This window comes from Medicago sativa, chromosome 7, assembly GCF_051527215.1.
Source record: "Medicago sativa cultivar Bolivia chromosome 7, Bolivia_mono, whole genome shotgun sequence".
Classification (NCBI taxonomy): Eukaryota; Viridiplantae; Streptophyta; class Magnoliopsida; order Fabales; family Fabaceae; genus Medicago; species Medicago sativa.
Genome location: NC_140755.1, coordinates 79,252,688 through 79,265,480, shown reverse-complemented (window position 1 = coordinate 79,265,480; position 12,793 = coordinate 79,252,688). Strand labels below are relative to the sequence as shown.

Here is a 12,793-nt window from a genome sequence, read left to right as displayed (position 1 = left end):
TTGCGCAGCGTAACTTAAGTTGGTTATCAGCAACACAGAACCTCCGTTCCTCCATTTCTCAACTTTTGAAAAACGAAAATGTTGGCTCAGTTGGTGGTTACATGAGCTTGCTTGTGGTAATATATTTTTTCCTCTTTTTTTAAGTTAAACATAAATGTATATGTGCTTGTTATGACATGTATATATTTTGTCTCTTTGTGTTTGCAGGGATGGGTTATAGCTCACTTCAGACGTGTGGTTCCGAGGTCCAAATATTTAGATTACGATCGGGAGGACCCGTATGTGGGTAGATGGAAACCTCAAAGGGGGTTTGCTCATGCTGACCACTTCAGAGGCTTGTTGGACTCGATGGAGCATTGCCATGTCACCTGGAGGCCGTACGAGCACCGACGAGACGTGACGCCTTTTCATGACGTGTGCTGGTACTCCGGATGGATCATGGCAGGCAGTCAGAGGATGGTGCGTCACTTGTCGGAGCAGGTGCTGAGGCAGTACGGATATGTTCAGAGGGTTCCCCGACCTCCTACTGATGTTATGCCTTTTGCTGCAGCAGATGTGGCTGCTGCCTTCTTTGAGTTTGCTCTTCATGTCGTTCCCCACCAGCGGAGGGGTCGCCAGGTCCCAGACGACGAGCCTTGGAAGCATACAGAGAGGTACGTGAGGTGGTTCTACCGTGTGTCCCATCCTCTCATCGTCAACCCTGCTCCAGAGCCTGATATTGTCATGCCGAGACCTGTCTACCAGGATATTCTTGTTGACCAGGAGTGGGCCAGACATCCTCCCGATCCATTGCAGGTCATCGGCAGCATGAGAGAGAGAGTGGAGCGTGCGATGGGGATTCCAGAGGTGGTTTCTAATCCACTATTCTTTGGCATTTTGGAGGGCCTCCGTACCGACTATAGTGTGTTTGAGCAGCATCCGGTTTCGATGAGGAGGTCTAGGAGTCCACAGGAGGACCATTAGTGTTAGGACTACGTTTTAGGACCAGTAGTGTTAGGACTACATTTTATGACTTTTTTTGGATATATTTGTAGTATTTTCTCGACTTTTTGGTTGTATGATATATACATTTGCGCGGTTGCGCCTCTTTATGACATTTGCATTTTATCGTTAAAATTGCATTTCTAAATTATCGTTGAATGAATGCATGTTCTCTAAATTAAGAGTTTTGGTTGAATCAATGAATACATGTACTGTAAACAGGGAATGAAGGAACAAAACAGTAGCTAGTGTCACTGCTGTTTTGGTGCCACTGTCAGTCTGTTCTGTTGCGAGCAGTGCACCAGCAACAGCGCAAGTTAAGTCACGCTAGTTTTAGTACTAGCGTGAGTTAAGTTGCGTGTGTTGAGTTGCGTGTTTTGAAGTACACAAGCAGCTGCGTGGCTTAAGTCACGTAGCGTAGCTTAACTCACGTGAAACTTTGTACTAGCGTAAGTTAAGTCACGCTACGTGACTTAAGTTACGTTAGGTTTGTACTTGCGCATGTTAACATGCGTAGGGGTAAATAGGTAATTTACTTTGGGAATGAGCATTACTGTTTGGGTAAAGAGCAGGTTTCAAGCTACAAATAGTAGCTTTATAAATTCACAGCGAAAATGAGTTGCAAACGTGAGGTAGCAGTGGCCCACTAGGTAACCAAACACAAGCGTAGACAATTGGCCCAATGTTTGTGTATTCTATAAGAACAATTGGAGAAAGCTTCCACGACTAGTCTCGAATCGCATTCTAGTCAAATAGAGTTCCAATGTTCATCTTTGACGATCTCAATTCCCCTCGTTGCAACCCTGGATTCAGCAAACAAGCAAGATCGAATATCAATATTAGAGCTAAAGCCACTCTAAAAATCTCAATAGTGGTTTCTTAAGATTTCTCCATTAGAGGCATGGCTTGGTGATTTTCTTGATGCACCATCATCTTAATATTGATCATATCAACTGAAGAGAAGACCAAATAAACTCTATGATTTTAGTAGAAGGACCAGGGTTGTCAGCAGTATTAAAAAAGGGGACTTACAATATTAAGGAACGGGCAATATTGAGTCCCCCGTTACTTAACAAGGACCAGGCTTAATAGTCCTCCGTTACTTAACAAGGACCACTCCCCGTTAAGGACCCTCCATTGGAGGAAGAAAAATTGAGTCCCCGTTAAGGAACGGGCAACTATATAAGGATCCTCTCTCTCCTGAGTAACTAACGGGTCTCACGTTTAAAAAAGTAATAAAATGTGTGCTACTTGATCCCACTTGCATAAATGAGTAATAAAATGTGGACTATTTGGTCCCACTTGTAAAAAGGAGTAATAGGTAAATTATTATTTTTAATAATGTAAAGATAGTGAGACATATTTAAGTACTTTTCATTGGAGTCATTGAGTCCTTAATAGGTACTTTTTTTTAAAAATTACAAATAAGTGATGTGTCACGTGGGGTCCATTTAAGGAGTCCTTGTTAGGGAACTACCATTGTGGATGCTCTTACCGGTGCGAGGAGATGCATGTTTGTTAGTATCTGCCAAGTTAATCAAGGTTAGGTGCAACATAAAGCATGGTGATTTTCTTCTAATAAGAGCAATTCATCTCATATCAAAAACTATGGAAACAATTGTTAAAACATATTTTGCGAGAGGTGAAATCAAGTAACAAATGCATTAGCTAAGAATAATTTATCCTTATTTGGAGATTGTAAAATTTATAATTTTGTTTCAGACTTTATTGACGTGCCTCTAATGGTCGATCTTTCTTGTGTTGCTTTTGTTTGAGGATTTAAATCCAAGGCAATTTTTATTCTCTCCTAAATAAATAAACAAATAATCTTGGCCACAACAAAGACTAGGAAAGTTTGAATTACTATATTTTAACATTTGGAGCAAAACTCGTGTCCGCTATTTCTGTATGGGTACAAGTAAATAAAAAGTTAAGATTATTTCAAATGATTTAGGAAATTGAAGCAAGTTCAACATGTTAGGAGTCTTGTTGAAATAATAAAGACTTAGATAATTATGACATAATAGACCAGATTTTTTACCCTCCTTCAATTTTATAATGTCATTAAAAAGTAAAGACATTTTTAATAAAAGGTTATATACTAAATCATCCCATAAAAATGAGAAAACGTGCCAAAATAAATATATCAAGATATTATTCTTGAACTTCACCATTTCTATGGTGAAAACACAAAGAAAGCTAAAACTTGTTGAAGAAGAAAGAGAGAAAATGAGAGAAAAAAATGATTTCATTCAATTGAGAGTGTGAACTATTACAACAGAGCTATTTATAACAGTTCATGAACCTAACAAACTTGTAACTAACTTTTGGATCTAGTAAAGCTAGTACATAATAAGGTTCTATGGAATCACAAGGAAACTTGCTCTCCAAGTTATCTAATGTTGGTAACTTGCTTTGCACGTTACTTAATGATACAAGGAGTAAGTAGTTTAACACCCTCCCTCAAGCTTAGCATGGTAAATATCTAGCATGTTAAGCTTGGGAATGAAGGACTGGAAGCTTTTAGGTGGCAATGGCTTTGTGAAGAAGTCTGCAAGTTGTAATTGGGATTTGATAGGAAGCAATTTGAAGAGACCCTGCTGCAATCTTTCTCTAACAAAATGACAGTCTATCTCCAAATGCTTTGTTCTTTCATGAAACACAGGATTCCCAGCTATGTGAATAGCACTTTGATTGTCACAATACAACACTGGTGACTTGATGCAAGATACTCCCAAATCTTTCAACAAATAAAGAAGCCACTGCAATTCACAACTGGCAAATGAAAGGGCTCTGTACTCAGCCTCTGATGAGCTTCTGGAAACTGTTTGTTGTTTCTTAGCTCTCCATGAAATAAGTGAGGATCCAAGGAAGAAGCAATAGCCAGAGGTTGATCTTCTTGTATCAGGACACCCTGCCCAATCTGCATCTGTAAAACCAAGCAGTTGTAAAGTGGAATCTCTTCTGAATAACAGACCTTGACCAGGAGTTCCCTTGAGATATTTGACAACCCTACAAGCTGTTTCATAATGAGTAATGGTTGGAGCTGACAGGAATTGACTCAATTGTTGAGTCACAAAAGCTATATCTGGTCTGGTTGTGGTAAGGTACAAGAGTTTTCCCACAAGTCTTCTGTAGCTGAGAATATCATCATATGCCTTTGAAGTGTCCTGATGTAGTTTAATAGATGGATCAAGTGGTGTTGATACTGGTTTTGAACCAAGTAATCCAGTGTCATGAATAAGATCAAGACAATATTTTCTTTGGCAAATACTGATTCCAGTTTTAGAATGTGCCACCTCTATGCCAAGAAAATATTTAAGCTGACCAAGGTCCTTGATCTTAAACTCTGTGTCAAGTGTGTGTTTAATTTTATGAATCTCAGTTAAAGAGTTCCCTGCTACTATAACATCATCTACATAAACTAACAATGCAGTGAACATAGAGTCTGAATGCAGAGTGAAGAGGGAATGATCAGAAGCAGACTGTTTATACCCTTGACTGTAACACCCCGTTTTCCCAACTTTAAAATTTCATCATAAATCAGAGTATTTTGATCACAAACGGAATGTCACATACTTCATTTAAATCATAAAATGGATAATAATAATTATCCTTCAAATTCAACATCATGAAAATCTTAAAACTGTTGCAGCGGAAAATAATTCAACATTTAAAAGTCTTGGCACGCAGGCCTTATTGGAAAATCTCATAAATTAGTTCATAAAAGAGACACGTAAGGAATAGAAGTAAAAGCAAGCCCCCATCCCGTTACGTATCAGAGCACCTAGACACCAAGTGAGGAGTCCACTCACGAACGCCTCTAATCTTTATTACCTGCACATTACCCACGGTCGAGGCAACATATACGCAGAAGGGGTAAGATTTCATAATCAATACATTAAGCATATAATCCAATAAAAATGCATTTAACAAGTTAAACATTAATAACATCTCAACAATTAACACTTAGCATATTTTTCATTTCATAACAAATACAATCATCAAATACTATTACTAATTTTCATCTCAAATCATAATCAACTTAACACTCAACTTGACGACACAACTCATCTTTGACCATCAAACTCTATCAACTCAACAACTTAACAGCTTAAACCATCATGAAACTTCTTGATATGCAAATGCATGTGGTACCAATCAACTACAAAAATGAGCATAATAGGCTCTTCAACGTGTGAGCACAAAGGCTGCCGGGCCTAAAGCCCCCAACTTTAATGAGCACAAGGGCTGCCGGGCCTAAAACCCCCAACTTTAATGAGCACAAGGGCTGCCGGGCCTAAAGCCCCCAACTTTAATGAGCACAAAGGCTGCCGGGCCTAAAGCCCCCAACTTTAATGAGTATGCAATGAACTCAAACTTCCAACAACTTAGACAACAACATGAACAACTCATACGACTCATAATCATGGACAACTTCTTAAATTCCAACAACATAGACCGACTCATGCAACTTCAAGACACTAACAGTCAATAGCAGAGAACAGCAACAAGATACAACAGTTAATAACACTTGAATGCGTTAACATCATCTAAGGAATGATTTACATCAACATAAGTATCATAAAGTATCATTATAACATTCATGCAACAACACTACTAATCTCAGTCACCTGAACAAACTTTTGGAGCTTATGAAAGTATCCTAAACAGCTCTCTTACTTACTTCTAAGGTCAACTCAAGACTACACGTGCGAAAAGGATCGCATCGGGACAATTTTGGGCAACTATCAGCCTAACTCGCAGTGGCGAGTAACTTTGCTCGCAATTGCGAGCAAAGCGTGCATTCTGAGTTCCTAAGTCCTTACTCGCAGTGGCGAGTTATTCTGCTCGCAATGGCGAGCTTACAGGTCACTCGCAGTTGCGAGTTGCATTGCTCGCAGTTGCGAGCTCTGGGTTCTAGCTCGCAGTTGCGAGTGTCGTTGCTCGCAGATGCGAGCGATGAATGTCAGTACGGCCAGAAACCTAAAAATCATAACTTTTCACCTAACTTCATGATTCTTTCATCCAAATAGCATCTAATTATCATCTTGAGTAATATCTAAGGTCTGTATACTAATTTTGCATCAATCTAACATATGTTCATGATTCAATCATCAAAATTGATCTTAAACCTAATTCTCAATTCTCACCAAAACTTAACCTAATCATGCTAAATTCATCCTATAGAATTATACCCTTAATAATATTGAAAATTAGTCTCACCCTTACCTGGTAATAGCAGAATCGCAGCCCTCCCTTGGTTCTTCTCTCTTTCTGACTTTTCTCCCTTTTTCTCCAAAAACGTTTCACGTACGTTGTAAACTAATTCTCACAACCTAAACCTTCTATTTATAATACTTGTATTACTCTTCTCACCACTTAACTTACTCTCCTCACAACACAGCCCAAATTCTAATATTTTTATTTTCTTTCTCATATCTTATTTTATTTAATAATAAAATAAGTCATAACAACATAACAACTTCACAACATCATATACCCACATAATTAATTTATAAATCATATAAACCACTCAACTTTATGAATCATAAAATTCACACATATCAATCATGAAAATCACTTAAATCATATATATAAATATATTTTTTAAATAATCAAATAATTAAGACGGGCGTTACATTGACTAAGTAAAAAACCAGTCAATTTTTCATACCACTTCCTGCTTGCTTGTTTCAAACCATAGAGGGATTTCAGCAGTTTACACACTTGATTTGGTTTAGGACTGACAACACCTTGAGGGACAGACATATAAACATCTTCAGATAAATCTCCATGTAGGAAGGCATTATTTACATCCAATTGATGTAAATGCCATGAATTAATGGATGCTATAGCAAGAAGAGTTCTGACAGTGGTAATGTTGGCCACAGGTGAAAAAGTATCAAAAAAATCAAGCCCCTCAACTTGATTATAACCCTTTGCTACCAATCTTGCTTTGTACCTTTCTATACTCCCATCTGCCTTATGCTTCACTTTATACACCCATTTGCTTCCAATAGGTTTGACATTGGGTGGAGGATTCACAAAAATCCAAGTTTTATTGTGTTCCAAAGCTTTAAGTTCAGAGTCCATAGGTTTAACCCAACAGTCACATTTGCTGGCCTCATTGTAACTGGCAGGTTCAAAAGTATTTGTAATAGCCAATGCAAACTTCTGAAGAGAGGGAGACAAACTATTGAGTGAATGAAAATGGTTAATAGGATAAAGTATACCTGAAGATGATGAATCAACTGCTTCTTTAGAGGAATTGCACACATAATCTGACAAATGGGTAGGCTTTTGTGTGGTTCTGGTTGACTTTCTCAGTGATGTTGAATCAGGGTTAGTTGGAGTATGTGTAGGTAGTGGATCATGATTATCAACTTCTATGTTAGGGGTTACTTCAGGTTCATAAATGTCAGGATTGATATTGTTGATTGGTTCAATAGGTCCAGGTTCAATGGCAGAAGAAATGGGGTTATTTGAATAGTATTGCCATTGAAAAGGCTGATTATGATTAGTATAAGGAAGGATATGTTCATGGTAGGTTACATGTCTAGACACAAAAATGCATTTGGTGTTAAGATCAAGGAGAACTGCTCCTTTAACACCTTGCTTGTAACCTAAGAAAAGGGACTTTTTGGCTCTAGAATCAAATTTTGTTCTGTGATTTTGAAGAGTAGAGGCATAACAAAGACAACCAAAGACTTTAAAATCATTTGGATCAGGATTTTGATTAAATCTAAGAAAATAAGGGGATTTGTTTTGCAGCAGAGGAGTAGGAATTCTATTAATGATGTAAACTGCATGCAAAACTGAATAAGACCAAAACTGTTTGGGTAATTTTGGCTGGAAAAGTAGTGCTCTAGCAACATTCAAGATGTGTTGATGTTTTCTTTCTACTCTCCCATTTTGTTGGGGAGTCTCAACACAACTTGTTTGATGCTCAACACCTTTAGAAGAATAAAAATCAGGCATGATGAATTCAGGACCATTATCTGTCCTTATAGTTTTAACTTTGCAATTAAACTGATTTTCTATCATGACAATGAAGTTTTTAACATGATTTTGGACTTCAGATTTGGATTTACAAAGAATAGTCCAGGTTAAACGACTATAGTCATCAAGAGCAGTAATGAAATATTTATAACCATGAACAGACTGAATAGAAACAGGACCCCATATGTCAAAACGAAACATTTCATAGCATTTGCTTGCTTTATTTACACTGAGTTGAAAAGGTAATTTTCTATGTCTAGAGTAGTGACATATGTCACGGACTGAATTTTCATCAATCTTAATACAAGGAAAGGATTGTTTCAAACTAAGTAACCTATTATTGGACAAATGACCTAATTTGAAATGCCATAAGGCTTCTTGAGGCAGAAAAGAAGAACTTTGCAAAATGGTTTGAGAAGAGGCTATGACAGGTTGAGGCTTGGTTGATGAAGATTGTGTGGCAAGGAAGTACAATCCCTCTATCAAATCAGCCAAACCAACCATCTTCAAGTTCCTCCTTTCCTGTATTAAACATTTATCATTATCAAAAGTTACTATGTAGTCACTATCAACACATAGTTTAGGTACAGATAGTAAATTCAATTTGAACTCAGCAACATATAGCACATTCTTGGCAATCAGTCCTGGAGAAAACTGAACTGTGCTAGAGAATTTTGCTATGGCCATATTACCATTTGGTAGCTTGATATGAACAGGTTTAATTGATTGATAAGAATCAAACACTCTAATAGATGACCATATGTGGTCACTTGCACCTGAATCAACTATCCATGAACCAAAACTGGATTGATTCAAAGCATATGAGAGTCTGGATATACCTGAAGTCACATGATTAGTGACATGGTTCACCTTGCTAGAAGAACTCTGCTGAGTTTGAAGAAGATTAACCAGCTGTTCATATTGCTCCTTTGTGATACCAAAATAATCACTCCATTTGCAACTCTTTGAATCATCCAGATCCTCCCTTTCTTCATGCACTTCAAGGGAAGAATTATTAGCAGTGGCAGAGTTCTTGCCAAAATTTGGAGGAAAACCATGTTTCCTATAACAAGTATCAACTGTGTGGTTGCTTCTTCCACAGAATGAACACACACGTTTTGCACCAGAAGTGGATGAAGAACCTCCATAACCACGTCCTCTTCCTTGGGACTTAGGAAAATTCACTGCATTAATGAGAATCTTAGATTCATCAGCAGGAACAGAGACTCTAAACTGCCTTTCATGCTGTAACACCATTGAGAAAATCTTGTTGAGAGTTGGTAAAGGGTTCATCAACAGAATTTGGGAACGCACAAGATCAAATTGATCATTAAGGCCAGTAAGAAAACGAATAAAACGCGTAATCTCATGTTGATGCTTAGCATTGAGCACACCAGTATTACAAGTACAACGATGAGGACATGCACAAACCGGTGTTGGAAGATAAGCTTCAAGCTCTTCCCATAAAACCTTCAAAGCAGTGAAGAACTCAGAAACAGAGCGTGAATCTTGTTTCAATCCAAAGATTTCACACTGTAATTCAGAAATGCGAATGTAATATGGCCGTAATAGACGTTACCAGAAATCCGTCTCAACAACCTTTCTTTGAGTTCGTTCCAAACATCCACTGCATTCTCAAGAAACACAATACTCTGCGCAATTGATTCTTCAACAGAGTTCATGATCCACGAATGAACAAGCATGTTGCAACGATTCCATGCCTTGAAACTTGGATCAAATTCCGTAGGAACTGGAATTGATCCATCCACAAAATCAAATTTGTTCTTTCCTCCCAAAGCTCTTCGCATTGAACGCGCCCAAGAATGATAATTCGAATTGTTCAATACCGGAGTGATAGCAACAGAGGAAGGACCATCGGAAGCGTGAACGTAATAGACGTTACCAGGTTGTTGAGACGGATCGAGAATCGGAGGATTAACTGCACCTCCATGAACGCCACCATTCACAATGATGTTACCGGCGTTGCCACGCACCATCGGAGAAGAAGCAGAAAACTAACCGGAAGGAAAAGAGAAAGAAAGAGACGATGCGCAACAGAGCTCAGAGGAGCTCTGATACCATCTTGAACTTCACCATTTCCATGGTGAAAACACAGAGAAAGCTAAAACTTGTTGAAGAAGAAAGAGAGAAAATGAGAGAAAAAAATGATTTCATTCAATTGAGAGTGTGAACTATTACAACAGAGCTATTTATAACAGTTCATGAACCTAACAAACTTGTAACTAACTTTTGGATCTAGTAAAGCTAGTACATAATAAGGTTCTATGGAATCACAAGGAAACTTGCTCTCCAAGTTATCTAATGTTGGTAACTTGCTCTGCAAGTTACCTAATGATACAAGGAGTAAGTAGTTTAACAATTATACCGTTATATTTTATGGTAATGTGAGAATTACTAAATAAACGAAGATTTTATAACTAACACACACACGTAAAACTTTGGAGTCAAACCAAACTGGACCGTTCCAAACGCATCTTAAGAGTGTTCCAACACGGAACCAAACAATCACTTCAACTTGGAGAAGAAGAGTCGTGATATAAAAAACATAGCATTGAATCATGAATTACATATTTACCCTTCAACTTAACTTGTATTAAAAATGAAAAAAATAGAGTTTTTTGTCCAACAATTTTGTATTTTATATTTATTGCTTTACTTATAATTAGGTAAAGTGAAACCCGCCCTTAAAAATAGGGTTTAAATGTTACTTTAAACGATGTTGATATATAGTGTCAGATTTGTGATGTTTAAATAGCTGTGCTCTTATTTTATCAACAAGAAAGAAATATGCGCATATACTTCTTTTGTATTATTATGATTGTCACATTTGTAAATAATGTTATCTCAAAATGTATGTCGTTTTTAATCTAATGTTGGTTAATTATTTCAAATTTAATTAATACTATTCATATTTATTTTTTTGTGAATCAAATATCATCTCCACATACCGTTGACTTTAATCCTTCAATCCGTTAGAACTTCAAATACCACATTTATCAGTTATAAATCAACATCTTGCATTTTATATTTATGATAACGGTTAGTATATAAATATTTGATGATATTAAATTATTAAAAATGGTTAATTGAGTTTTTTATCATATAAATACATTAAATTTTGTTTTTCATCATCATAAAAACGACATGATTACGCCCTATACATTTTTTTCAACGCACAGTTTTTTCCCCTCTTAAACTATGCACAATTGTACTTAAACTTTTGTATAACTGTCCTCGTGAGCATAATATATATAAGGTTGAGGTTCAAACATCGACCATCACAATAAAAACTTTCGTATTAATTTTTTTTTATCAAGACACTGATCTTTTTTAATATACCTGAGCTGAGCCCACCCGTAAGGTATTTATTGAAACAGTGTAATGCACTGTTTGAACCAAGTTTTGAAAAGGTAGCCAAAGAATTAAACGCGGCGCAGGAAGTGCATAAATAGTGCGGACCCACACACATGATCAATACCAACACTTTGAGAGATGTAGCAAGTGACATATTGTGTGTTCCAATTCACCACACACAAAAACTCAACATTCATTTCAAATTCAATGACCCACCATTTCCATTATACCTATTGACTTCCTATTCAAGTGGGGGGTGGGGAGCACCACCCGTTCATCATGCTCCTTACCACTATCTTTCTTTTTTTAAAACTAAATCCAATTTAGATTAGATTTACTCATTTTTTTAGTATCAACTAATAATAATGCCAATGTTATTAAGTACTTGGATTAATTCCTTCAAAAAAAAGAACTTGGATTAATTACCACTCGAACCATCCAATAGTTTGTAAAATGTCTCTAGTGTAATTGATTGTTCATTAATAATTGTTTTGGACCGGCCAAAAACTTGACATCATTATCTCGAGGTTTATTTTCACAAGGATCCAATCCAACACGATCAATGTTCTAGATCATCTCTGACTCGTAATGCCTCAATAGCTCGAAACGTCTTTCAATAGCTATTGAATCCAAACCTTAAAGACGCCGTTCAGAATGTTTCGTCCATCACTCCCCAACGACTTCGATAGTATAAACATATTGATTCATAAAAAATGCAACATGCAAGGTACACATTTTTTTTATCTAGAACATGTGATTTTTTGTTTTCTTATTAACTTGAGCGTCAGAATATTTACATATACCAATCTCCAAGATCTAACTCAACGAAACAATGCTCAAATTCGATCAACTTTTTCTGATAATAATCATTCTTCATTTTCAATTTGCACTATCTTACTCCGGTGGGATCATTATCATCCATTGTTTGCATATTTACCTATCTCACCAAATATATTTTTTGTATTGATTTAATATTAAATGTCACCATTCAAGCTCCCGTGAGAAAAACCCCATTCAGACCAAACATCAAGTTGATGTTTTACTGTCTTTACAATCCTAAAATAGGTGTCTTTATAATCTCTGAAGCGTTATAAGTTTAATCTTGATTAAACTTCCCGATTTTCTGCATCCAAAGTAGAATCTCATAAACATAGAGATTAATTAATACTTAATCAACTGAATAATATAGGAGTAACTTCTAAACACTTGGACATTTTTTTTATCTATTTTTATCTCTTTTGACTTAATACAAGTAGCTTTTTTTTGACTTAATACAAGTAGCTATAAAACTAACTAAATAAATTGAATTGACTATTTTTTTTTGGCACAAATTCAATTAATCAATCTATACTAATACAATATACTCTTCAAAGAAATCGTAAAAGAGAAAATAATCATTAACAACAAAAACACTAAAACACTGATGCTCATTTTA

General features: G+C 36.5%; 2 protein-coding genes across 2 annotated transcripts; one reads left to right on the top strand and one right to left on the bottom strand.

The window, feature by feature from the left end:
• Window positions 1–78: 78 nt before the first annotated feature.
• LOC146908937 (uncharacterized) lies at window positions 79–963 on the top strand. Its single transcript, XM_085729313.1, has 2 exons — window positions 79–96; window positions 208–963. The coding sequence occupies exons 1-2, from the start codon at window positions 79–81 to the stop codon at window positions 961–963; spliced, it is 774 nt and encodes a 257-aa protein (XP_085585439.1).
• Window positions 964–8,470: 7,507 nt separating this feature from the next.
• Window positions 8,471–9,276, bottom strand: LOC146908936 (uncharacterized). Its single transcript, XM_085729719.1, has 2 exons — window positions 8,823–9,276; window positions 8,471–8,505 (listed from the first exon to the last, which is right to left on the bottom strand). The coding sequence occupies exons 1-2, from the start codon at window positions 9,274–9,276 to the stop codon at window positions 8,471–8,473; spliced, it is 489 nt and encodes a 162-aa protein (XP_085585845.1).
• Window positions 9,277–12,793: the final 3,517 nt, after the last annotated feature.

Excerpts from the sequence above, each read along its gene's own strand:
- LOC146908936 (XM_085729719.1), bottom strand. The coding sequence starts at position 9,276 with ATGAACCCTTTACCAACTCTCAACAAGATTTTCTCAATGGTGTTACAG. Across the intron at positions 8,506-8,822 it reads CACTAATCATGTGACTTCAG|GAAAGGAGGAACTTGAAGAT; the intron begins GTATATCCAGAC and ends TGTTTAATACAG.